General features: G+C 39.2%; 2 protein-coding genes and 1 pseudogene across 3 annotated transcripts; 2 read left to right on the forward strand and 1 right to left on the reverse strand.

The window, feature by feature from the left end:
- The first annotated feature begins 369 nt into the window (after window positions 1-369).
- On the forward strand, window positions 370-6,706 carry parp3 (poly (ADP-ribose) polymerase family, member 3). Its single transcript, XM_042495620.2, has 11 exons — window positions 370-529; window positions 848-1,031; window positions 1,155-1,280; window positions 2,070-2,249; window positions 2,417-2,555; window positions 3,433-3,656; window positions 3,751-3,906; window positions 4,008-4,094; window positions 4,177-4,354; window positions 4,460-4,603; window positions 5,646-6,706. Exons 2-11 carry the CDS (start codon window positions 852-854, stop codon window positions 5,816-5,818), a joined length of 1,587 nt encoding a protein of 528 aa, XP_042351554.2. The 5' UTR covers window positions 370-529; window positions 848-851; the 3' UTR covers window positions 5,819-6,706.
- A 134-nt stretch (window positions 6,707-6,840) lies between these two features.
- Window positions 6,841-18,538, forward strand: gpr61l (G protein-coupled receptor 61-like). 2 transcript variants are annotated; one of them, XM_088087685.1, is made up of 3 exons: window positions 6,841-8,476; window positions 8,724-8,864; window positions 9,548-18,538. In XM_088087685.1, exon 3 carries the CDS (start codon window positions 9,600-9,602, stop codon window positions 10,875-10,877), a length of 1,278 nt encoding a protein of 425 aa, XP_087943811.1. In that variant the 5' UTR covers window positions 6,841-8,476; window positions 8,724-8,864; window positions 9,548-9,599; the 3' UTR covers window positions 10,878-18,538. The 2 variants fall into 2 exon arrangements, with proteins under 2 accessions (XP_087943811.1, XP_087943814.1); XM_088087688.1 differs by lacking the exon at window positions 8,724-8,864.
- On the reverse strand, window positions 11,906-13,069 carry LOC148190197 (uncharacterized; annotated as a pseudogene).
- Window positions 18,539-27,173: the final 8,635 nt, after the last annotated feature.

Raw genomic sequence — 27,173 nt, forward strand, 5'->3', positions numbered from 1 at the left:
CCTGCAATCTGGTGATTTTTTTTTTTTTTTTTTTTTTTTTTTTTGCAACAAATGGTGCCTTTCCTGGATCAATTTGTGGTGTGAAAGTCTTTAATTGTGTCGATTTTGCAATGTCTTTATTTAGGTAGACAAATGCACGATGTAAATATTAAGCGCATCCCTCCGCGCTTTGGTATTTGTAAAGAAGTGCATGCTCGTGCACTGAAGAGAACAATTGGTGGATTCCAAAAAAAAAAAATGTTATTACTTATAAATATCCTACTTCTTTTGAAAGTTTTGAGAGAACAATACGTACCAGGATGAGCTAGGTGGCAGTAGATGGCAGGCAGCTCAAGCAGAGTACACTACAGGAAACAGTGGAGCTCCTCCTCTTCCTCTGACTGTAAAGTGTGTGTAAACTTCCCGAAAATCTGACTCAGACAGTTCAGCCTCCAGTCAGCCGGACAAAGCTTCTGCAGCGAAGAGACCCTGTTGTTTGTCCGTCTACCTCCCTCTGCTCCGGCTCGGCTAACGCTGTTTAAGTCTAAAGGTGAGTTCCCAGCTGAGGGCATTTCAGGTCGTCTTCGGAATACAAACAGGAGAAGGCGGAGGCACTATGGCTTCCTTGTTCCAAAACAGAGCAAAACTATCATTGCATGATAACAGAATTGATATTACTTGTAGTATATGTATACTGTATATTACAGTAGTAGTTAACAGGTTACAACTCAATAAGTGTGCATGGGGGATTTATCAGGTTGTTTTGATTTTGATTCTGAGAGAGGGATTACTGCTCAATGTGGGCATGTCTGAGCTTGTCCAGGCATCATGCCCAGATGACCAACAGGGCAAGTTTCTGTTCATCCAGGATCATGCCTCCAAAGAGACGAGCTGCTTCTGGTGCCAGGGCAGGTGGCAAGAAGGTGAAACAGGAGCCAGAGACACCAAAGCCTAAGGATGCCTTCACTTCTGCAAAAGAGGCTCTTCTGGCTGCAGGGCCACAGGTAAAAGGCAAGAGGAAGGTGGATGAGCACTGCTCAGTGTCAGGAGAGGTAAGAAAAATATGCTGTTATAACACAATATTCACTTAGCTGAGTGCAAATGTCAGAACTGTATGTAATCGTATTTAATAAGTGAAGTAAATTGTGAAAGATGTTCTGTTTTGTCTCCACCAGGTACATGAAGATTATGACTGCATGCTCAATCAGACCAACATCGGACACAACAATAACAAGTTTTATGTTATTCAAGTTATTAAAGACAAAAACACTTACTACTCGTGGAACAGATGGGGCAGAGTGGTAAGTTTGTCCTGCAACATATCACTACTATCTTCTTTATTTATATTTTCTCATTTATTGTATTTTCAATGTTAATGGCTACTATTCAAGGTTCCCAGTTGTGAAATTCCTGGAAAAATAAGGAAATTTGAATAACTTTTTTCCAGGCCTGATAATGATATGGAATTAACTGAATACTTTGAAGGTTTAGGAAGCACATTGTTTTAGCTTTTATTCAAATGTATTCATAAAAATCCCAAAACATGTCTAATGTTACTGGAAATACATTCTTTGGATTACTTATTTAAAGTCTGCTGGGTGACCATTGAAACGTCAATAGTATCACGTGATACACAAAGACCTGACTGGAATCATCTCATTGCTGTGTTTGATTCAATCAAATATACGTGCAAGATTTGTTTAACAAGAAATGAATGCATACAAAAAGTTTCAAAATTAAAATCCAAACACATGTCAAATTACACTGAAAGCTATAGAATGTTATGTTTTCAAACTCCAAAAAAAGGGGCAAAGCCTGGATATTTTGTGAGTGTTTAAGTAAAGATGTATCACTATACAGGCCTATCCATTGTAAACTTCTTAAATACAGTCATGGAAATGGGGTAAAATATTGTAGAAAATTTATTGCAAAGTTTTGTAAATTCTTTGGTAAAAATGTGTCAAAACATTGACTGTACTTGTATACTGGGATGGAAACGTCCATTTGAGTGTTGGCTGACAGCTTGAACAGTTTTATTTTGTTATGAAAGCACATTGCCCCTAATTGCCTCTTCTCTAATCTAAATTCAGGGAGAAGTGGGACAGTCCAAACTTAACAAGTTTGATGACCCTGAGAAGGCTGTCAAGGATTTTGAGAAAAAGTTTAAGGACAAGACAAAGAACAACTGGAGTGATCGGTCGAATTTTGTGTCTCACTCTGGGAAGTACACGCTGATCGAGGTGGATGGAGAGCAGGATGCTGAGGTCAAGGTAACATAAATGTGCATCTCACTGCCACAAGGAGCACTGATAATGAAACCTAGAAGCATCATGCCATATAAGTTAACACCATCTATGACAGATATTTAAGAGAAAACATTTGAAATTCAGTATCAGCTTTAGCAGAATCTCACTGGCTTTACTTTTTGACATTGCAGGTAGACACTGTCGATGGAAAGACTGTGAAAGTCACCAAAAATGTCCTAGACTGCACCCTTGACAACTCTACCCAGAGGCTCATCGAGCTCATTTTCAGCAATGACATGTTCAAGGAGGCGATGGAATGTATGAACCTAGGTGGGTGTGTCTCAGTTTACCAACCATTTAAAACAAGCAGGTTTGCGCAGTATGCAAAAGTTCAGCTACACGCATATCTGTTCTGTGACACGCCTGTTGGGCCAGAGTGACTGTTGCACTAAATAATATTATGGATAATATTTCCAAAATTGCAGAGCTTTTTGCATAATTAGCTAGACTTTTAGGTTTACTTAGAAATGTTGAAATATTGGAAATCAAAAAGTGCAGAATGTTACATGTAAATGATTAACCTTTGCTGCAAAGAGAGGGTGAAGTCTGCATTTACACAACACAGCCCCTTATCTCAACAATGTGAACATATCTCAATCATGTCTTGGGCTTTGTTAAGAGGATCATTGTCATTACGTATTCTTTTCTAACATTGTTAAGTATTTGAAGTAAAAATTTGCACCTTTAAAGGAGCGACGTGTATGGGGATGTATGTGCAGAAATGGAATATAATATTCATAAATATGTTTTTATTAGTGTAAAGCTTCTCTTAAATGGAGCACCCCATGTTGCAAAGCTTTGTTTTTACAATGGCCCAGAATGAGCAAACCAAACACTGGCTCTAGAGAGGACCAGTTTTACTACATGACTTGAAAGGGAAGTTTGAGGGAAGCCAATTTTTACACCTTTGTGCAGGTGACAGCTGTAGCTGGAGGTATTGTGCTTTTGTGTTGTTGGACAGTATATATTTCCCATTCTCATGAATGCAGTATCTAAAAAATACCTTGAGAAGATTTCTTCAAATTTGCCACAAATATTCACTTAACTATAACTACTATAACTAATTCAACTAATTCGTGTTTTTTTGTTTGTGTGTGTGTGTGTGTGTGTGTGTGTGTATGGATGTGTGTGTATGGATGTTACACAGACATCAAGAAGATGCCATTGGGCAAGCTCAGTAAGGTTCAGATTGCAAAGGGCTTTGAAGTGTTGGAGGAGATCGAGGCAGCCTTGAACCAAAAAAGTAGAAACTCACGACTGGAAGAACTTTCCTCAAAGTTCTTCACCACGATCCCGCACAACTTTGGCCGCAACAGACCGCCAACCATCGACAACAAAGAGATTGTCGAGAAAAAGAAAGAGATGCTCATGGTGCTTTTTTTATTATACATATGTTAGAATGCACTTCATTTTTATGATGTTTTCTCAAACCTAAAGTCACTCTCTTTTTATGTTCTCCCTTAAGGTGCTGGCTGACATCGAGCTCGCCCAGACTCTGAAGTCAGAGACTGAAAAGGCTCAAGAAGAGATGATCGAGACAGTTCCTCACCCTCTGGACCAGGACTACAATTCCCTCAAATGCTGCCTCACTCTGTTGGACAAGAAATCAGAAACATTCAAGGTACTTTAACAGTGATGATGAGGTTTAGATAAAACAAAGCATTTGGATCTTCATTCAGTCATGTTTATTCATTAAACTTTAACAATTTTTCTCATGTAAAGATCATAGAAAAATACCTGAAAGAGACTGGGTGTGGCTATCGTAAACCAAAAATCATTGATGTTTGGGAGGTCGACAGAGAGACTGAGGTAGGAAGTGCAGTCAGTCTTGTTAGATGTGACACAGAGGACTGAAGTCTTGTGACCTAACACATGATGTTGCGCATTGCAGGGAGAGCGATTTAGAGACAATGATGAACTGGAGAACCGCCGTCTGCTGTGGCATGGTACAAACATAGCGGTGGTGGCAGCCATCCTGAAGAGCGGTCTGAGGATAATGCCCCATTCAGGAGGCCGTGTTGGTCGCGGTATCTATTTTGCATCTGAGAACAGCAAGTCTGCAGGTTACGGTAAGGATTTTTTAAAAGACAGGGGTTGAAGAAGATAATAATGGCATTGATTGCAATCATAATGATATTATGATGTTCCAAAAATCTTTTTTTTATTATTTTTAGTGCGCACCTCTAAAAATACTGGAGTGATGTTTTTGAATGAGGTAGCCCTGGGCGAAGAATATACCATCACTAAAGACAACTCCTCTTTGAAGAAGGCCCCTGCAGGCTATGATAGTGTGGTGGCACGAGGATCAGTGGAGCCAGGTACAGTACTTCCTCACTTACATTCATATAGTGAAATTACCCCAATATTGTTCTCAAGCTCATTGACAGCATATCGCGAAAGCCTAGAATCTTTTGGTTTTAAAAAAACTTTAAGATCAGGTTATTTCAATCGAATCTTACTTGGCTCATTTTGTGTGTATTTTCCCCAACAATCAGTGTTTCCATAGTCATGGAAAACCCGGAAAGGTCACAGAATTTGTCAAATTCATTGAAAGTTTTGAAAAATTCATAGATTTTTGTTGTCTACAATGAAGTAATTACAGTAATCTTTTATGGAAACCTTCAGCAAAATGTAACATAGCAGCTTTCTGTAGCTATTGACTTAACATAGCTGTAGTATGTGTTGATGTGTGACATTTTGTTTGCCGTAGCATACATGTCATCATTTTCCCCTTTTCCCTCTCCCTTTCTGTACGCCAGCTAGCTGGAAGTATATTTGAATAGAGTATGATCAGATATGTTTGATAAAATGCCAGGTAATAAAAATACATTATGGGACCTTTGAAAGTCATGGAAAAGTTTGAAAAGTTTCTTTATGAAAATGTGTGAGAACTCTGAATATTGATTTTTTTAAAAAAAAAAGAAAGCATTTGAGTTCCACTGTATTGAATGATATGTAATGCAAGGCATGGCAATATATTAATCTTATATTGCACTCATGATATGAGACAAAATATTATCTTAGATATCCTATTATAGTAAGTGTTTTCCGGTTTTAAACGCTGTATTACAGTAAAGTGGTGTACTTTTCTAAACCTACCAGAGTATTCTAGTTGTTCCATTATTTGACTTTACCCACTTAGTCATTATATCCTCATTACTGATATTTTTGTAAAAAATCTCACTGTGTCAATATTTGTGAAAGCACCAGCAGTCAACCCTACAGTATCGTTGCAATATTGACATTGGGGTATTTGGTCAAAAAAAATTGATATTATTATAACACAAAATATTGTGATATTAGTTTGTTTAGCTGCAAACATCTTTTGTTTGGTAAATGTGTTAACTTCTGTGTTTTCAGATCCATCCAAGGACACTGTCATTACCCTGGAGGGAAAGAAGGTTGCTGTGCCTCAGGGTAAGCCCATAGATCAGCCCCAGTTTAAAGACAGCCACTTCAGCAACAGTGAATATCTTATCTACAAAGAGAGCCAGTGTCGCATTCGCTACCTGCTGGAGCTAAACATGCACTAATTGATATCAAGGAAAGGAGCAGGTTCCCTAAAAGAGAACATTTTCCCATACAACTATACAAAATGCTTCCTGAAAGGCTTTGCTATGCTGTTTTCTTATAAAAAAAAAATATGATAACTGTCTTTATTATTACGGTTATTATGTGTTTTATGTCCCTGCCATGATTCACAAATGACTCATACTTCTCTGTGCCTTATATTTTGCATACTGTACAACTGGCCTGAGAGTGATAGACTGCACTTCCGTAACAATACATGCTGACTTATTACTTTTACCCATGCAATGAAATGATTTCTTTTTCACTTTGTTAAAGGTCTTTAAGACCTCTAGATATTTGCACAGTTGTGTTTTAATATGACATGCTGCACCTTATGTTTTCTTTGACATCTCAGTTCTGGTTTTAATAGTTTACTTTTTACCTATTACATTATTTAATCGCAGTGGTAACGCTTCAACAAACCTGTTCCTTAGAGAGGAAATATCTTTAATATGTAGGACTTAATGGCATGCCTTTGCAGTTACAGACATTTGACTAATGTCACATAATGGAGGAGAAGTAAAAATGATACACTATGCATAGATGTGTTTACAGACAGAAGTATGATGTGCAATCTGTGGGGAATGTCTAAGCACTGGTATATATCTTTTATTGAAAGAAAAAGACTCTGAAAGTTATTCTACTGTGCTAAGTAATGCAACATGTAAGCCATGAGTAGCTTGGTCACGTTTCTTTCTCAGTAGGTATATTACACTAAATGCCACCACATGGTGTCACTAACGAGCAAGTCCCTTTGCAATGTAATTGTATCAGCATCTTTTGCACGACATTACTATTGCAAGACATTACTTGAATCAATGATTAATTAATAAACTGAAGTGCCCCTCCAACTTTTTGCAATGCTTTTCCCTTTGGATGTTGAGCTTGAAAACGTTTTTTGTATACTATTTTAGGTGTTCTCCAGTGTTACAGGTTATAGGGTAGTCATTGTTTATTTAATAATAATGTTTTTCACAAGAGAAATTTAAAATATGGTGCTGGATGACATTTGATAAAAAGCACTATAATTTATTTGCACAATATTAATACATTTAGATAAAAAATGGCGATGATGGCTGTCTAAGATTAAATAAGATGGTCTTAAAGAAGCAAGTAAAATTACCACAGGCTATAAACATTGGTTTAATATATTGAGATTTTCTCTCTGTGTAGCAAATTGAAAACCATCATGTGGTTGATATCCCTCATTTTATGTTACTTTGAGATCAGGTAAAAAATCCTGCTCTTTGACCTATCAAGGTGGAAAATATAATCAGAAGTTAGAAATATATATATATATATATATATATATATATATATATATATATATAAACACACACACCAAAGATTTGAGTTAAAATGAATTTAATAGGATGTACCTTATTTCAACACTGCAAAGTGTTACTTGTTTAAGTGTTACTCTTTTTTACAGGTAAATTTCTGTCTGAATGTCTTATAGAACAGACGTACCTGTGATTTTTTTCATCCCAATTTTAAATTTGACTGTAAAAAACTACAGTATTTAATATAAATTTGATTATTAAATAAACTTTGCATGACCTGTTGGTTCTAAAATTGTGATTAAAAATGTGTTTTTCAAATAGTTCACACACTGCTGATCAGACTGGTAAACTTGCATAAAATCAAAGTTCCAACATTTTGCATTTTTTTTGACACAGATGAGCTAAAGGAAGCTGGTACAATTAAAGGCCTTAACAGTTACAGTAGACATATTGATTGGGTATTGTAACAACGAGAAAGACTTTTTGGGATTGATGAAAAATATACTGATAGTACCTTTTGTACTTCTGCACTAAAACATAACCTATATAATAATGGAAGAATATTCAAGGTACTTTAGATGTTGTATGCAATTTTTTAAGGCTCATTAATATAAACATTTTGGGGAACTGGTGCTGCAGAATACAGGTACTTGGGATGAAAAAAAACATAAACACCATGCATGATCTTGTTGTGCATTTAATGTTTGAATATATTTTGTGGCTACAACAGCCAGTCCTTTACTTTTTGTTAGTGGAGCAGTCCCATTCACAGTGTTATTGGTGCCTCTTATTTCAATAAATGCAAAAATACAGAGCTGACTGCATCAGAGTGAGCTTCCCCTTTAACCTGGTGGAAATTAGGACCCAGGGACGACTGGGCTCTGAAAGGGGGACAGTGGACTGTGTGTCTATTTGAAAGCAAAAAAAAAGAAAAACACAATTACACACAACACAATGTGTGACAGTCACTGCCATACACAGCACAGGACAGGAATGAGAGTGTTACTGGAGGAGGGTTGAGGAGAGGAAGCATCATTTTTTATCAGAACCATCACAGAATCAGTGACCAGTGCTTCTTTAACTGGAAACATACATGTGTGACCTCTGGAGCCTCTCTACTAAGGAGCTAAACCTGACACTGAGTTAACTGGACGACATGGATTTTCACTTGCAGGACTGGCTATTTTAATTTTGGAGAAAAAAAGCAAAATAAAAACCCAAAACCAACTGGTTTGGGCCTACTGTATCTAAACTTATATGGGATTTCAACAGCAGCTTTGTCAAGTTAAACACCTGTTTGGTCTGACCTGTACCACACAAACACAAAGCGGATCATGGGTAAGTCTTTTAATACATATTTGTGTTGTTTTTTATGCTTTATGTGTGTAATCTTTTACTGTCAATCTATTATTAATCAATATGTTTTACCCTACAATCATGCAATTATGGCATAAGCCATATTTGATGAATGCCAGAAATACCCAATGTGTAATTTTTTTAAAAATTTATGTTTTATAAAATGGGGTTAATAACCTGGGGCTAAATGAGAATGTCTCAAAGTATCATAAATGTTTGTTTGCCACAGGGATTATTTTCTGCAATGATTCAAAATCCAATGGAAAAGTCCCATAGACCTTTTAATGAGGAAACCTGTGCGATGCTTACTTCAGTGTTGGCCTTCAGAAAACATCATCCCTGGAGCACTTAATTGTGGTTATATTTCAAGGTATTGTACATTATGCAAATTGTCAATCAACAGCCTTAGGACAAAAGAATCAGACTTAATAGTAAAAAAATACTGGTTAAACCCTATTACTAAGGTGCTGCTAAAACATGTTAACTTTGTAAGTTGTTTTGTGAGGCAGGGGATAACTTAACCTGCTTCTTCTTATATAATTTCCACCAAAGGTTGGTGTAAAAGGAGTGGAAAATTATGGGAAAATGCACATGTAATGATAGTGAGTAGTACAATGACAATTTGTGTTGTAAATTGATGAACATTTTCAGAAATTACTTGTGCTTTATTAGAAGGAAGGAGAAATGTGTTAGGTGTTGATGTTTATAGGTTATAATGCAATGGTTTTATTGGTTCACTCCATTTGAGACTGGCAAGGTTAGGGTCAGGGCCAGGGTTTGGGGTGTGGAGGCTGTATCAGCTAAAATAGGTTTGACATCCTGGAATAACATGTTCTCAGTTGGAACACAGTAGTCACCAGAGCTTTAATTGCAATATATTTGTCAACTAATTTACATTAAATAATCATACAGTCTGCATCAGTATTTCACTAAACTAACTTATGACTATGTTTTATATGGGTGTTGCTTATATAATGTATAGATAGACCTGTATGTACATGAAATGTCTACTAAATCTTTTTATGATTAACTGTTTTTTTCTTGTCATCACAGGACATCCACATATGAAGACATCTGGGACTCAAATGGCGGTTGTGAATGAATAATGGCTGACAAGTCTGGTCCCATGATAGCCTCTGTGCCAAATCTCACCACTGCCCTTTGGGAGCCCAATCCTACGGTTCCTCCCGACGTGGGCGTTGTCACAAGCTCCCAGTCACAGGTCAAAGACCTTTTCGGGTTATTCTGCATGGTGACCCTTAACCTCATTGCTTTGTTGGCCAACACCGGTGTGATGGTGGCCATTGCCCGTGCTCCTCACCTCAAGAGGTTTGCTTTTGTGTGTCACCTTTGTGCAGTGGACTTGCTGTGTGCCATCCTCCTCATGCCTTTGGGTATCATTTCCAGCTCAGCATTCTTTGGCACAGTGGTGTTTACTATTCTGGAGTGTCAGGTTTACATCTTCCTCAATGTTTTCCTCATCTGTCTCTCCATTCTCACCATCACGGCCATCAGTGTGGAGCGTTACTTCTATATCGTACACCCTATGCGTTATGAAGTCAAGATGACCATCAACCTCGCTATTGGTGTCATGCTCCTGATCTGGATTAAGTCAGCCCTTCTGGCTTTGGTCACACTGTTTGGATGGCCAGCTTATGGACACCAGAGCTCTATAGCTGCAGCTCACTGCTCTCTCCATGCAAGCCACAGTCGTCTAAGAAGCATATTTGCTGTGCTCTTCAGTGTGGTCTGTTTCCTGGTTCCTGCCGTGATCATCTTTGCTGTGTATGGTGCAGTGTACAAGGTAGCTCGTTCTGCTGCCCTGCAGCAAGTCCCTGCTGTGCAAACATGGGCAAATGCAAGTCCTGCTAAGAATCGCTCCGACTCCATCAACAGCCAGACCACCATGATCACTACCACCCGCACTCTGCCCCAAAGACTATCTCCAGAGAGGGCCTTCAGTGGAGGAAAGGCTGCTCTCACTTTGGTATTCATAGTGGGTCAGTTCTTTGTTTGTTGGCTGCCCTACTTCATATTCCACCTTCAAATGTCTCTGACGGGCTCCATGAGCAGCCCTGGGGACTTAGAGGAAGCAGTCACCTGGCTTGCCTACTCCTCTTTTGCAGTTAACCCCTTCTTCTACGGCATGTTGAATAGGCAGATCAGAGAAGAGCTGGTGAAGTTTCGGCGCTGCTGCTTGACCCAGCCGGCAGAATTTGGGACGTCCAGCCACGAGGGCTCCCTTCAGGAGAACTTCCTCCAGTTCATCCAGAGAACCACAAGCACAACTGAAAGCCCACCCAGTTGTACCAACTCCCGTCCCAAAAACACTGTGGACCAGGGGGTGAAGATTCCTGGACAAATACCTGAAGAGCACGCTTAGACACTGACCAACATGAGTTATGGACCACTGTGCTAATATGTAGGCCATGTCTGGAGCCATTTTTTTTCTTAACGGATAGGTTCACATTGAAAGTCTGTCTTAGTACAAAACTGACATGCTCATATGTCCATTGCAATGATCACTGGTCACTGTTATCATTCGTCCTGTCCATTCTAGCCACATAGAGATCCCTTTTTTTTTCCAGTGGTGGTGAAAGTATTAAAATCATCTACTTAAGTACAGGTAGTATACAATAAGATATTATCACGGTATGGAAGTTATGATACAATAATATCCTGTTTTTAAGAGTTATGTGCTGAGTAGTGCATTAAAATATATTGCGATAACTTGCAATATATTACCTTTTTTTCAAGTGCAAATTATCACCCCAAAGGAAAATTTTGTCAACATCTGTTTTATCTAATAAGATAAAGTTTTCAGTCTGTTTATGAGACTTCAGTCATTTTTATTGCAGCAAAATGTAAAAGTAAAATGTAAAATGTAAAAGCAACTGATTATATTATTCTAGTAGACTACCAAATGTTTAATTTGTATTTGTAATAAGTATAATTTATCAAATTTAAAAAAATCGATACCTGGTGTCTGTGTAACGAAAGAGTAATGTCACACAAAAAAAATTACAATACTATGCTATATCGATCAATCATTATTATTATTATTTATATATTAAGATGTTAGTGGTTATTAGGGTAAAACTAGTTTCAATTACTTCCAATACTTTTTGGTAATATGCAACAATGGATCATATTTTAGAAACTGGTCGTATGATTTGTGTAAAATTTCAATTTTACAAGGTAACTAGTACTTTTGGTCTTAAATAAATCTAGTGCGGTAAAAAGTACAAGATAAATCCTACATAAGTATAAAGTAGCATAAAATGGAAATACACTTGTAATAATAATATTAATAATAGTAATATTAATGGATTTTATTTATAATGCACTTTACATTTTAAACAAATCTCAAAGTGCTACATTATAAAATGATTAGCATAAAAAGTGGAGGGATCATGATGAGGTTTGTGAGGTGAGCAGATGTTTCAGGTAAGGGGGGGCACTGATGTGGATGCACTGGTACATGAGGAGGGAGACCTTATATTCAATTCTGACAGAAATGGGAAGCCAGTGAAGTGAGTGGAGGATGGGTGTGATGTGCTCATATTTGCGCACTCTCATCAGGATCCTCACAGTGCTGTTTTGTACATACTGGAGGCTCTTGCTGGGGATCCCGATTAGACGTCCTTTACAGTAATTCGGTCTGGAGGAGACAAAGGCATGGGCAAGCTTCTCAGCATCAGAAAGGGTGAGTGTTGGATGGAGTTTGGCAATATTTCTGAGGTGGTGGAATAAGTTTTTGCAGGGCTGTTTAATATGAAGCTCAAAGTTAAGCTGAGGATCAAATCTCACACTAAGGTTGGTGACTGAGGAGGAGAGGGAAATGTCCTGGCCAGAGAATGATATGCTGGTTATGGAGGATGACTGGATCTGATGAGGGGTACCAACTAAAATGGCTTCAGTTTTGGAGCTGTTAAGTTGCAGAAAGTTGTGCGTGAGGACAGAGATGATGATGATGATGATGAAGTCGGTGGTGAAGCTGCAGGGGTATGTGTGTCATGTATAATTGTGTGTCATTAGTGTGGCAGTGGAATGAGATTCCATACTAACTTATGACATGACCAAGGGGGAGCATGTAGAGCACGAAGAGGGTGGGGTCAAGGACCGACCTTTGAGGGACCCGCAGGTGGCAGTGTGTGTCCGGGACCTTGCACCACCCATGGAGACATATTCTGCTCTGTTAGTGAGGAATGAATGAAACCATTGAAGGGCGGTGTCATTGCATCCGATGGTGTGATGTAGCCAGTTGAGTAGTATGCCATGGTCAACTATGTTGAATGCTGTGGACAGGTCAAGGAGAATGAGGAGAGAGGGTGAACCAACATCAGCCACCATCAGCAGGTCATTTGTGACCATTACCAGAGCTGTTCATGTGCTATGGGCAGAGCGGAAATCAGACTGGAATTTTTCAAAAATGTTGTAAGATTTGAGATGGTCCTGTAGGATGGCAGCAACTACTTTCTCCAGTACCTTGGAGAGAAATGTAAGGTTGGAAATGGGCCTGTAATTGGCAAGGACTTCTAGATCTAGGTTAAGTTTTTTGAGAAGTGGTCCCATTATGGCAGTTTTTTAGAACAGATGGAGCACAGCCTGCCTGGAGGGAGAGATTTATCACTGTGGTGATCAGAGGGCTGACGGCAGAAATGTTAGCTTTCACCAGGGCCGTAAGAAAGGGGTCAAGGGCACAAGTGGGGGGGTTTCATTTCCTGATGATGGCCTCAAGCTCCTGCTACATGACTTGCAGGAAGAAGCTGAGAGACCAGGAGATCCTGAACTGTGGGTTGACAGAACAAAATTGTTGCATTGTTGTTCTGGAGTTTCTGTGAGTGATGGAGCTTGTGGTTTGAAGAGATGGTAAATAGCAGAGAATGGCTGCCTGGAATTGCCAGGACTCTTTTTAATGATGAGTAGAACTTCGATCGAGCCTCTCTAAGAAACTTCGAGTAGGTCTTTTGGTGTTCCTGATCGGCTAGTTTGTTTGCTAGTTTGTGAACAGTGAGTCCTGAAGCTTTGTGACACCGCTAAAGAGCGCGCCCAGCTGCCTTCATTTTTCCGCAGCTCACTGGTGAACCAGGGGGCTGAGCAGGAGAAACTGACTGTTCTGGTTTTGACGGGTGCATGGAGATCAGTAATGACCAGAGAGTGTTGCCCCTAGTGTGTGTAGGCACATCAACATGTTGTCTGAGATTAAAACAGTCTAAGTTGAAGAAATTCAGCTGCTAAATGGCAAGAAGGTGTTTTGACATGGATGTTCATATCCCCAAGTATTATTATATTGGTAGCTGTAGTACAGAAAGTTGAGAGGAGGTCGAACATCTCTGGAATGAAATTTGGGTTTAATTTTGGTGGTCGGGAGATAAGAAGCATTGTCATGGGGAAAGGGGGCTTGCATCTAAAAGCCGGGCATCCTAAAGAAGACAGTTCAGGCAGGGGCAGGGGGGACAAATCCAAGTCTCTGTGGTAGATGACAGACAGACCACCACCACAGCCTGTGCTGTGGGCTCTCTTGACATAATAATAGCCAGAAGGACAGGTCTCATTTAGAACAGAGAAAACATCTGGTTGATGCCAGGTTTCCGTGAGGTATATGAGGTACAAAGACTTGTCCAGGACATAGACACATATTAGACAGGATTTGTTTGTGAGATTGTGCATTCAACAGTTCATTTTTGATATTTGATGAAGCAATGAGTCTCTGGATCGGCCGAAGCAGATTGAAATCCACACCACGTTTTCCCTCCCGCTGTGTGTGTAGTGGAGATGCTCTGTTTCCGTGGCTATGAGTACAAAGAGCATCAGCGCTCTGATGACATGGGAGAGATGCAACGGTTAACCAGAGTGATGGGATGTCTCAGTACCATGGGGTCAGTACCGTTCCGCCTGCCTGACTCGTTCTGCGCATGCACAAGCAGTCCACCATCTTGGACAGCTACCTACAGCAGCCTTACTTAGACAAACAGGTGCATCAGTACCTGATCCGTGCCTCCTTCCCTCGAATATTTATGTGGAGAGAAATTATGCATGAAAATCAGTGTCCATGCTAAGAGAGCTTGTATTTAAAGTGTATTTAAAGCAAAACGTGCATAGAATATAACTGATTATCGATAGATGAAAACAACTTGTGATTAAAAAGAGTTTTACAAATGAGGGGTTTCACAACAATTATTTAATAAAAATAATTAATTATAATTATATTATATTAATATAATACATGCGTTATTTATATATTATTATTATTATTATATTATATGAATTATATATATTGACAATACATCAGCAACTGCTTGGCCAATTTTTACATTTTATGGGTGCTTTTGGAGGTAAGGGATAAAACACTTGTTTGTTCTAATGAGGCTGCCGTAGGTAGCTGTCCAAGTTGGCTGTTTGCGCATGCGTGGAACGGATCGGGCAACGGATTGGCTTACTGACCGGATGCAGTGATCAGACCGGGAGTAAACAAACTTTCATCGAGAGCTTCTGTGAAAGTAGCGGGGTCGACGAAGGAGTCCAAGATGTTTGATGACCGAGATGTACATTGGAGTGGCACAATTGTTGAATTTCATCACTTGGGTCCGGGAATACTTCAACATCATGCCAGTCGTGGAGAGAGTAAGCATGCTGTTTGCCGTTAGCCGAGGACGTGGTGCAACCATTGGGCGCAGAAAGTTCATCAGAAACATGTCAGGAGGACTCGGAGCCAGGAGAAGTAGGTCATGATGAACACCGAGAGAACTGGGAGTTCGAGGAGTCCAGGCGAAGCAGACAGGATTGTGGACGTCTCGTTAGCAGCTAAGCTACCAGCCGATAGATGACTGAAGGGCGGCTAGCTAGCAGCTAGCCGTGAAAGCTGTGTGTCCCAAGGCCAGGCAGTGAGGCAGGAACAGCAGACTGGCTGTCTGGGTGTATACCCCATAATGGTGGCGATGGACAGAGACGGGAGTCTCCGAGTAGTGGTGCACTGACAGCAGGAGGTTAGCCTGCTAATCTTCGGGGTTGGAGGTAAATGGCAGCAGGTAGGTAGAGAGCCACCTGGGTCAATACAATCCGTATTAATGTCCAGAAGTTTTGCTGGTACAAAAACCATCTGTTGCAACAGTGGCAACAGCTACAATTTACTTAAGTACTAAAGTAAACTGTTGTAACTCAGATCTGTTTACCACAGCGCTTGTGTTCCGCAATAATTCAAAATTTAGTAACTGGTGAAGTACAAGTACCTCAGTACCTTAATTGGGATCTGGATTTTCCGACTGTGGTTTGAGCCAGCCCCCATGACATTTTGCCTGTCAAATACATCTCAAATACGAAAAATTAGCTGTATTTCTGCCATATTTTAATTTGAGATTAAAAATAAACTCCCTGTTTCCACAGACTCATTGTACTTCAGACTGATAGGAGACCACCCCACAACATGACTGACCCAATATCAGAGCGATCTGATGTGAAATTTCAAGATAAAAAGGCCATCTGAAATATGACAACTTTGCTAGATTTCTGCATATTTTCATTTGGAATTAAAAATAAAGTCCGTTGCTACAGACTCATGTTATTCTGACTGATAGGAGATCACCCCACAACATGATGGACCCAATATTAGGGCGAGTTGATGGGGAATTTCAAAATAAAACCCATCTCAAATATGAAAAATCACCCAGGAGTGTGGCATATTTTAATTTTAGATTAAAAATAAAGTCCCTGTTTCCACAGACCCATTTTGGCTCAGACTCAAAGGGGACCATCCAACAATGTAACCGACCCAAAATCAGGACAATATGATGTGGATTCACAAAATTGTGAGAGATGGTTCTATGGACGATGCCTGGGGATGAATAACGAGGAATCCGAAAAGGCAAGGGCAGGCAGCTGGAACTGCACTTTGTGCCCTCAACCAATCCTCGAAATCCTCGTTATTCTCCAATCAGTCTGAAGTAAAATGAGTCTGTGGAACTAGGGAGTTTGTTTTTTATCTGAAAGTAAAATAGGCAGAAATAAAGCTGATCTTTCATATTTGAGATGGCTTTTATCAGATTGCCCTGATATTGGGTCAGTCACATTGTGGGGTGGTCTCCTATGAGTCTGAACCGAAATGAGTCCGGAAACAGGGGGTGTGTTTATAATCTCAAATGAAAATATGTTAGAAATACAGCTCATTTTTCGTATTTGAGATGGCTTTTATTTTTGATATTCCACATCAGTTTGCCCCGATATTGGGTCAGTCACTCTGCGGGGTGGTCTCCCATCAGTCTGACATAAAATGAGTCTGTGGAAACAGGGAGTTTATATTTGGCCGCCTATTAAAATGGGCCAGAAATTTAGCAGATTTCACTTAGATTAGATGGCTTTTATTTTGAAATTCTAAATCAGATAGCCCTGATATAGGGGCAGTCAAATTGTAGGGTTGTCTCCTATGAGTCTGAGCCAAAATGAGTCTGTGGCAACAGAGAATATATTTAATCTCAAACTAAAATACGCCAGAAATCTAGCAGATTTGTCACATTTCAGAAGGTTTTTATTTTGAAATTCCACATCAGATTGCCCTGATATTGGGTCAGTCAAATTGTGGGTGGTCTCCTATCAGTCTGAGCCAAAATGAGCCTCTGGAAACAGGGAGTTTATTTTTAATTCCCAAAAATAAAATAAGCCAGAAATACAGCTCATTTTTCATATTTGAGATGGCTCTTAATGTTCTATCTCCAAATCAGATTGCACTCATATTTGATGTAGTCTGTGGAAATACAGTTTTAGTATGAGTCCTCATTTAGCTGCAACCATTAATTATTTCTGATATTTCAAGTGGCTTTTATTTTGAAATGTCACATCACAGTATCTGGTCATTGACTGCACTCAGGCCGGCCTACACTTCATAAAGGACAGTTAGGCTCCGAGCCTTAGAAATACACAATGGGCTTTAATTTGCAAATCAGTTGTTTCACGCTCTTATGGTAATGTCTTTTCTTCGTGCACACCACAAAATGCTGTAGGGGCTGGCTTGACTGCAGTATTTTCTGCAGAGGTCTCTTCCTCTGAAAAAAACAGACCAGTGATTTAAACCAGTAATAACACAGAATATAGCAGTTTGGCATTATAGTGTTTCTCTGGTGCTGTTTGGCACACTGAAAAAAGGCTGCTAGCCCATTACCTGCTAATGTGTGCTCACCTATTTCCTTTGCTAATTTAAGATCCAGACGTTCGAAAGGTTTTAACTGAGAGCTGAATTACTAGCAGGGCTCTCCCCTCTCCAAAACCAAATAGAGTGGGTGATTTAAATTAGCATTAACACACTGAATAAAGCACTTTCAAGTTACAAACAGTGTGTCTTTGACGCTTTCATTTTGGAGGGGTTGCAAACTCTAGTGGCCAATGCCATAACACTTATGGCCCTATCCAGAGCCAGTGTTTGTGTCCGTTCTGGGCTACTGTAGGAAAATGGCGGTGCAATGTGGTGATCTCCATAGACAAAGACCGATATAAATGGCTCACTCTGAGGAAATTAAAACACAGTAATTCTTAGATTATACAACAAAGAAAACATACTTATTTATATATTCCATCCCTCCAAATCCTACACACTGAACCTTTAAGTACAACACTTGAGTAAATGTACTTTGTTATTTTCCACCACAGCTTCTATCAGTTGAAGTGATGGAAGAAAAAATCATTAAAAATCGTAGTCATTGTTTTGTGCAAAAATCTGCACTTTATTTAGATAATTCAGTTTGTTGAACACTGATATTAGGTTGATCTGAATTTAAAAAGAATTTTTTTACACGGAACAAAGACAGTAGATTTTGTCCCCAACACTTCCATGAAAGTGATTTGTGGCCTGTATGGACAGGAGGTATTCTTACAACAACCAATAATCTTTCAAATGCAAAGATGGACATGTCTGTATCATTTTAAGAAAGACTTAGACAACTGTGAGGTTGTTTTTCTTATTAAGGTCGAGGTGCCATGGCTATTTTGTAACTGGAAATACTGAAATCTTTATAAATGTTCCTCTGTACATATTTTCCGTTTCATTTTACAGTTGGCCTGATTTTAATGATGTTGAAATGTTTTACCTATTTATAGAGGTGAAAAACTAGAGTGTATCTACAATAATAAGGCCTTGATTAAATTGCTATTAAATGTTTTATTGTATTTAATTAAGAAACTATTTGTATTTCATATAAAATGGATTTGTATTACTGTATCCTTTTTTATCTTAATAACTATATCAAATGTTATATTTGTGACTGAGTCTGCTGAATTTAGTATTGGACGCACATGTTGCCAAGCAGTGATAACAAGGTAGCCTCTCTAGTGTGACAAGCTCTCATGAATCTAAGAAACAATACCCCCTGAGTTCCTGTGTGCAACAGATACGCTGATAGAGGGCAAATGCCATCTGCCCTAGTCGTCATGGAAATTGAGTGAGCATATGCATGACTCACATAGCAACGTGTACCTTTAGATTGGATGTATGCTTTAGCTTTAAATCCCAGTTGGAGTCCTCTAACGTCTAACTGTGCCTGCTTTTCACATTTTGGATGGATTACATGAGGCCTTTGATTTCAAATAGAAGCTAACGTGTGAATGTAAGCTGATGGTAAGGTTAGGTAGCATAAGCCCCTCCGAATGTGGAATGCTATGATAGTAAAACAGGTAGGGTGAGGCGGAGATAGTGAATGGAAATCAGTACTGGGGTTTGATAATGCTCTGAGAGTGGTAACAAAGTGCTGTTTTATGGCTTCTACTGTTTGTATTAGTCTTTCACAAACAACGGTCAGGACGAATAAAGAGGAATAGTGTGGTTAAAGCAAATAACGGCAAACCCCATTTTGCTGTTTGGCTGTCAGTAACTGAAGTATACCATTCTTTGAGGTAAATATGGCAATAGTTATCTTAACACAAAGATATATGTACATAAACGTACACAGGCATAATAAAATATCAACTGAAATGCTAAGAACAAGACATAAAAAAATAACTATCTTAAAACAAACAACAAAAGATGCTGTGAGACTTTTTTAACTGGGCATATTTGTCTGCTTCTTCGCTTAGTTAAAGGGGGACTACACCCATATTCAAAATGTATATGTTTTTCATATGGTGTTAGACATGCCAAAAAATATTAGTAAACATGAGTAACTCTCCCAAATACAAAAAAAGAAATTGCTCAAACTCAGATTTGTGATGTCATAATTTAAAAAGGCTGGAGATGCTCTATAGACAATCTATGATGAAAGATGATGTAGATTACAGTAAAAGCAGCCAGGGGAATGGTCTGGCTATATACGTTTTCTGTTTCAGCACTATGATACAATACAATGATGATGAAGCCCATTTTGGTGTAATAGAAGAAAACAAACATTCTGTTGATCTACAATATCAGTCTCCCATTCAGCTCCAGACTTCATACCTCAAAAAGTCATAGTATAGTATGCCGTCCAAAATAGCATTAAAAGGTCGTAGTACAATGGAGGGGTGTGCGATATGACTATATTTGATCGCGAAGAATTAGAATGCGTCCACAATCCGCAATTACAAAGAGATCATTGTATCTAGCTACAGTGCACATTCTATTTGTTGTAGTTCTATATGTATGTAGTTCTACGTATCCAAACTTTTTGGCTGAACCGCAAAGTACTGTAGCTGCAGAGTGAGGATGTGTTAACGATCAGCGGGTACAGCTCCAGAGAAAGCAGCTGCCCTCCGCTGTGTGACTGTGTTTAACGTTAAAGGTGCATTGTTCTAAATTTTAACATATTTCAGTGTCGCCAACTCTCACATTCCTGACGTGTGACTCACGCTCTCAAGCTTCCCAGGCAAATCTCACGGCAAAACATTGCAACAGCAGAAGTGTTGAACAATCATGTAATGCAGTGAAGGACTGACTGTAGAATACAGCTGATTATTTGATAACTGAGCAGTGTTTCATTATCACAGATCAACCAGCAGATCATCTGACAGCACAGTGCGGTTAGAGAGAGACCGACAAACAGAGTGGAGCTTCTCCTCACAGCATCTGAGTGTCTGAATGAACAAACAGACAGATATCTAGTGGTGGATAGTGACTTCTTACGACTTTTACAGACTACTTTGTGTTAGTTTCAGATTTAGTCAGACTTTTGGATGGAAGTGCAAACCCCAATTCCAATAAAGTTGGGACGCTGTGTAAAATGGAAATAAAAACAGAAATCCTTTTCAACCTATGTTCAATTGAACGCACTACAAAGACAAGATATTTAATGTTCAAACTGATAAACTTTATTGGTTTTTTTGCAAATTTTCACTCATTTTGAATTTTATGCCTGCACTACACGTTCCAAAAAAGCTGGGACAGGGGCATGTCTACCAATGCGTTACATCATTTTCCTTTTAACGACACTCAATAAGCATTTGGGAACTGAGGACAATATTTGTTGAAGCTTTGTAGGCTGAATTCTCTCCCATTCTTGCTTGATGTACGACTTCAGTTGCTGGACAGGCAGGCCAGTCTAGTACCTGCACTCTTTTACTACGAAGCCATGCTGTAGTAATACATGCAGAATGTAGCTTGGCATTGTCGACGCCCCTGAAAAAGACGTTGCTTGGATGGTAGCATATGTTGCTCCAGAACCTGTATGCATTAATTGTACCTTCACAGATGTGCAAGTTACCCATGCCATGGACACTAACGCACCCCCATACCATCACAGATGCTGGCTTTTTAACTTTGCTCCTTTAAATGTGAAAAGGTGATAGAGGAATGTAAGTGACTGTGGTGTCCTTTTCCTCTTTGGCCCGGAGGATGCAACGTCCATGAATTCCAAATACAATTGGAAATGTGGATTCGTCAGACCACAGCACATTTTTCCACTTTGCATCAGTCCATCCTGGGTGAGTGCAGGGCCAGAGAAGCCGGCGGTGTTTCTGGGTGTCGTTGATAAGGCTTTCACTTTGCATGGTAGTGTTTTAACTTGCTCTTGTAGATGTTGTGACAAACTTTGTTAACTGACAATGGTTTTCCGATGTGTACCTGTGCCCACATGGTGATATCCTTTACAGAATGATGCTGGTTTTTAATGCAGTGCCGCCTGAGGGATCAAGGTCACGGGCATTCAATGACTCTTTTTCGACATTCGGAACCACAACTGTTTTTTTTATTTACCATTTTTCGACATGCTATAGTATGTCTTTTTACAACATACTAAACAATGACTTTTTCAAAATTTGGAGCACTCATTTTTTTGACCATTTTTCGAAATGCTATAGTATGACGTATTTCACACATCTTCACTTCTGATGAAGACCCTGGAGAAGCTGGTCCTTGTCTATCTCTGCCCTTTGGGTCAGTTCATCGATGGATCCACTTCAGTTTGCATACCCACCTGCCATCTGTGTGGAGGATGCTCTCATCTTCCTCTTAAACAGAGCTCTCTCTCACCTGGAAGAGCCTTGAAGCACTGTGAGAATCATGTTGTTTGATTTCTCCAGTGCTTTCAATACCATACAGCCCTCGCTTCTGAGGGCCAAGCTGGAGCACACAGGGGTGGACCCCCACCTTTCATCCTGGATAATGGACCAACTGACCACAGTATGTGAGGGCTCAGGACTGTGTGGCTGACATGTTGGTCTGCAGCACGGGGGCCCAGCAGGGAACTGTCTAGGCCCCTTTTCTCTTCACCCTCTACACTGCAGACTTCATGTACAGCTCCATGAACTGTCACCTGCAAAAGTTCTAGGACGACTCTGCAATTGTTGGCCTAATCACAGATGTAGATGACACAGAGTACAGACACCTCACCAATAACTTTGTGGACTGGTGTAAGCGAACTCACGCTCACATCAACGCGGGGAAAATCAAGGAGCTGGTGGTGGATTTCCACAGTCGCAGACACGACACTATACAGCGGTGAACATCCAGGGAATGGACATTGAGATAGTGGACTGTTACAAGTACCTGGGTGTTCACCTAAACAACAAACTGGACTGGACTGATAACATCACTGCGCTTTACAAGTCCAGTATCAGGGCAGACTCTACCTGCTCAGGAAACTTAGGTCCTTTGGGGTACAGGGGTCGCTCCTGAGGACTTTCTTTGACACTGTCGTGGCATCAGCCATCTTTCTGTGGAGTGATCTGCTGGGGCAGCAGTATCATGGCTGCAGACAGGAAAAGGCTTGACAGACTGATACGGAAGGCCAGTTCTGTCCTGGGATGCCCACTTGATCCAGTGCATGTGGTGGGAGAAAGGAGGATGATCACCAAGCTATCCATGCTGGAAAACGACTCCCACCCCATGCACGACACTGACTGCACTGGAAAGCTCCTTCAGTGACAGACTGCTCCATCCAAAGTGTGTGAAGAAGCGGTACTGCAGGTCCTTCCTTCCTGCTGCTGCTGTCAGACTATACAACCAGCACTGCTACCAGTAGACCACGCACATAAACCAACTGGACTGGACCAGAGGTGCAGTTTTTCTTATGTGCAATTATCCTCTATGTGCAATTTGTGTACATATTTTTTATATGTTTTTTTCTAGACTGTTGAGTTGGTGGAACCTTGCAATTTAAAAGAAAAAACATTTTGGACAGTTTTTTCAACACACTATTATATAAACTGCTTCAACATGCTGTACTATGACTTTTTTCAGCATTTGGAGTAATCACTTTATTGACAATATCTCAACACACTATAGTATGGCCTTTTTTTCCATACTTTACTTTTGCTTTAAAACACTTAAACTATTCACTATTTGGACCATTTTTTCAACATGCTACGCTAAAGAGTACGAAGACATGCTATATCAAGACACATCATAGTATAGAATGTCTAATGAACATCCTCATGGCAAAAAAAAATCTCAAATATTGACATGTCCAAAAAATGACTGAAGACCTCATAATATAGCTTGGAAAATGAAGTCCAAAAAGGCCAATGACATCATAATATAGCATGTTGAAAAAACATGAAAAAAAATGTCAAAATATGACATGTCCAAAAAAACAGTTGAACACCACATAGTATAGCATATCAAGAAACGCCATAGTATAGAATGTCGACATACGTCCCAATGCATCGTATTTTGTTTTGTCTGAATAACATTTTTGAATTTATGGGGCTGTGCTGGGATATGTATATATATATGCATTTATATGTATATATGTCTATTTGGTCAATATATATTTTGTTGTGGCTTACCGCCTGGAGTAATTTATCCTCAGGTGGTTCATGTTTACTTGATGACGTTATTGTACTGTGATGTTGGCTGGACTCTGGAATATTTACTGTATTTCTGTGGGATGGATCATACAAATGACCAGACAGATAATGTTGCATGCAGAAAAAATGTCAAAATGTGACATATAAACAACATAAAATAGCCTTCCAAGACACGCCATGGCATAAAAAGTTGCAAAAAGGGCCAACAACAACATAATTTGGTATGTGGAAAAAATGACAGAAAATTCAAGGCTATAGTATGGGAAAAATGTCAAAAAATGACGTGTCTCAAAAACAGCCAAAAACCACACCACATAAAATAGCCTTCCAAGACACGCCATGGCATAGAAAATTACAGAAAGGGCCAAAAACACCATATTTTTGCATGTGGAAAAAATAGCCAGAAATGCAAGGCTATAGTATGGCAAAAATGTCAAAAAATGACATGTCTCAAAAACAGCTAAAAAAACACATTAAACCACATAAAATAGCCTTCCAAGACACGCCATGGCATAGGAAGTTGCAAAAAGGGGACAAAAACACAATCTTTTGGCTTGTGGAGAAAATGATCAAAAATGCAAGGCTATAGTATGGCAAAAATGTCAGAATATGACATGTCCCAAAAAGGGCTGAAAACCACATTAAACAACATAAAATAGCCTTCCAAGACTTGCCATGGCATAGAAAATTGCAAAAAAGGCAAAAAACACCATATTTTGGCATGTGCAAAAAATGACCGAAAAGGCAAGGCTATAGTATGGCAAAATGTCAAAATATGCCATGTCCCAAAAACAGCTAAAAAACACATTAAACAACATAAAATAGCCTGCTGCGACACGCCATGGCATAGAAAGATGCAAACACTTCCAAAAACACCATGTTTTGACATGTGGAAAAATGACCGAAAAGGCAAGGCTATAGTATGGCAAAAATGTCAAAATATGCCACGCCCCAAAAAAAACCTAAAATCCACAATAAACAGCATAAAATAGCCTGCCGAAACATGCCATGGCATAGAGAATTGCAAACAGGGCCAAATACACAATAATATTTCATGTCAAAAAGATGACCGAAAAGGCAAGGCTGTAGTATGGCAAAAATGTCAAAATATGGCATGTCTCAAAAACAGATGAAAACAAAGTTAAACCAAATAAAATAGCCTTCCAAGACACGCCATGGCATAGAAAATTGCAAAAAGGGCCAAAAACGGCATGTTTTGGCACATGCGAAAAATGACCGAAAAGGCAAGGCTATAGTATGTCAAAAATTTCAAAATATGGCATGTCCCAAAAATAACTAAAAACCACATTAAACCACATAAAATAGCCTGCTGAGACACACCATGGCACAGAAAATTGCAAAAAAAGGCAAGAAACACCATGTTTTGGCATGTGCAAAAAATAACAGAAAAGGCAAGGCTATAGTATGGCAAAAATGTCAAAATATGTCATGTCCCCAAAACAGCTAAAAACCACATTAAACGACATAAAATAGCCTGCTAAGACACGCCATGGCATAGAGAGTTGCAAAAACTACCAAAAACACTATGTTTTGGTATGTGGAAAAACTCACCGAAAAGGTAAGGCTATAGTATGGCAAAAATATAAAAATATGGCATGTCCCAAAAACAGCTAAAAGCCACATTAAACAACATAAAATAGCCTGCTGAGACACGCCATGGCACAGAAAATTGCAAAAAAAGGTCAAAAACACCATGTTTTGGCATGTGCAAAAAATGACCGAAAAGGCAAGGCTATAGTATGGCAAAATGTCAAAATATGACATGTCTCAAAAACAGCTGAATACCACATTAAACCACATGAAATAGCCTTCCAAAACACGCTATGGCACAGAAAATTGCAAAAAAAAAAAGGGCCAAAAACACCATATTTTGGCATGTGCAAAAAATGACCAAAAATGCAAGGCTATAGTATGGCAAAAATGTCAAAATATCCCATTTCCCCAAAACAGCTAAAAACCACATTAAACAAAACATAAAATAGCCTGCTGAGACACGCCATGGCACAAAAAATTGCAAAAAAGTACCAAAAACACCATGTTTTGGCATGTGGAAAAAATGACCGAAAAGGCAAGGCTATAGTATGGCAAAAAGTCAAAATATGCCATGTCCCAAAAACAGCTAAAAGCCACATTAAACAACATAAAATAGCCTGCTAATACACGCCATGGCAAAGAAAATTGCAAAAAAGGCCAAAAACACAATGTTTTGGCATGTGGAAAAAATGACCGAAAAGGCAAGGCTATAGTATGGCAAAAATGTCAAAATATGCCATGTCCCCAAAACAGCTAAAAACCACAATAAACAACATAAAATAGCATGCTAAGACACGCCATGGCATAGAAAATTGCTAAAACTACCAAAAACACCATTTTTTGGCATGTGGAAAAAATGACCGAAAAGGCAAGGCTATAGTATGGCAAAATGTCAAAATATGGCATGTCCCAAAAACAGCTAAAAACCACAGTAAACAACATAAAATAGCCTGCTGAGACACGCCATGGCACAGAAAGTTGCAAAAAGTACCAAAAACACCATGTTTTGGCATGTGGAAAAAATGACCGAAAAGGCAAGGCTATAGTATGGCAAAAAGTCAAAATATGCCATGTCCCAAAAACAGCTAAAAACCACATTACACAACATAAAATAGCCTGCTAATACACGCCATGGCATAGAAAGTTGCAAAAAGTACCAAAAACACAATGTTTTGGCATGTGGAAAAAATGACCGAAAAGGCAAGGCTATAGTATGGCAAAAATGTCAAAATATGCCATGTCCCCAAAACAGCTAAAAATCACAATAAACAACATAAAATAGCATGCTGAGACACGCCATGGCATAGAAACTTGCTAAAACTACCAAAAACACCATTTTTTGGCATGTGGAAAAAATGACCGAAAAGGCAAGGCTATAGTATGGCAAAAATGTCAAAATATGCCATGTCCCAAAAACAGCTGAAAACACAGTAAACAACATAAAATAGCCTGCTGAGACACGCCATGGCACAGAAAGTTGCAAAAAGTACCAAAAACACCATGTTTTGGCATGTGGAAAAAATGACCGAAAATACAAGGCTATAGTATGGCAAAAATGTCAAAATATGCCATGTCCCAAAAACAGCTAAAAACCACATTAAACAATATAAAATAGTCTGCCAAGACACGCCATGGCATAGAAAATTGCAAAAACTACCCAAAACACCATGTTTTGGCATTTTGAAAAAATGACCGAAAAGGCAAGGCTATAGTATGGCAAAAGTGTCAAAATATGCCATGTCCCCAAAACAGCTAAAAATCACAATAAACAACATGAAATAGCATGCTGAGACACGCCATGGCACAGAAAATTGCAAAAAAGGCGAAAAACACCATATTTTGGCATGTGCAAAAAATGACCGAAAAGGCAAGGCTATAGTATGGCAAAAATGTCAAAATATGCCATGTCAAAAAAAACAGCTAA

This window comes from Plectropomus leopardus, chromosome 2 (genome assembly GCF_026936395.1).
Source record: "Plectropomus leopardus strain MGB_pleo_1.0 chromosome 2, ASM2693639v1, whole genome shotgun sequence".
Lineage (NCBI taxonomy): Eukaryota > Metazoa > Chordata > Actinopteri > Perciformes > Serranidae > Plectropomus > Plectropomus leopardus.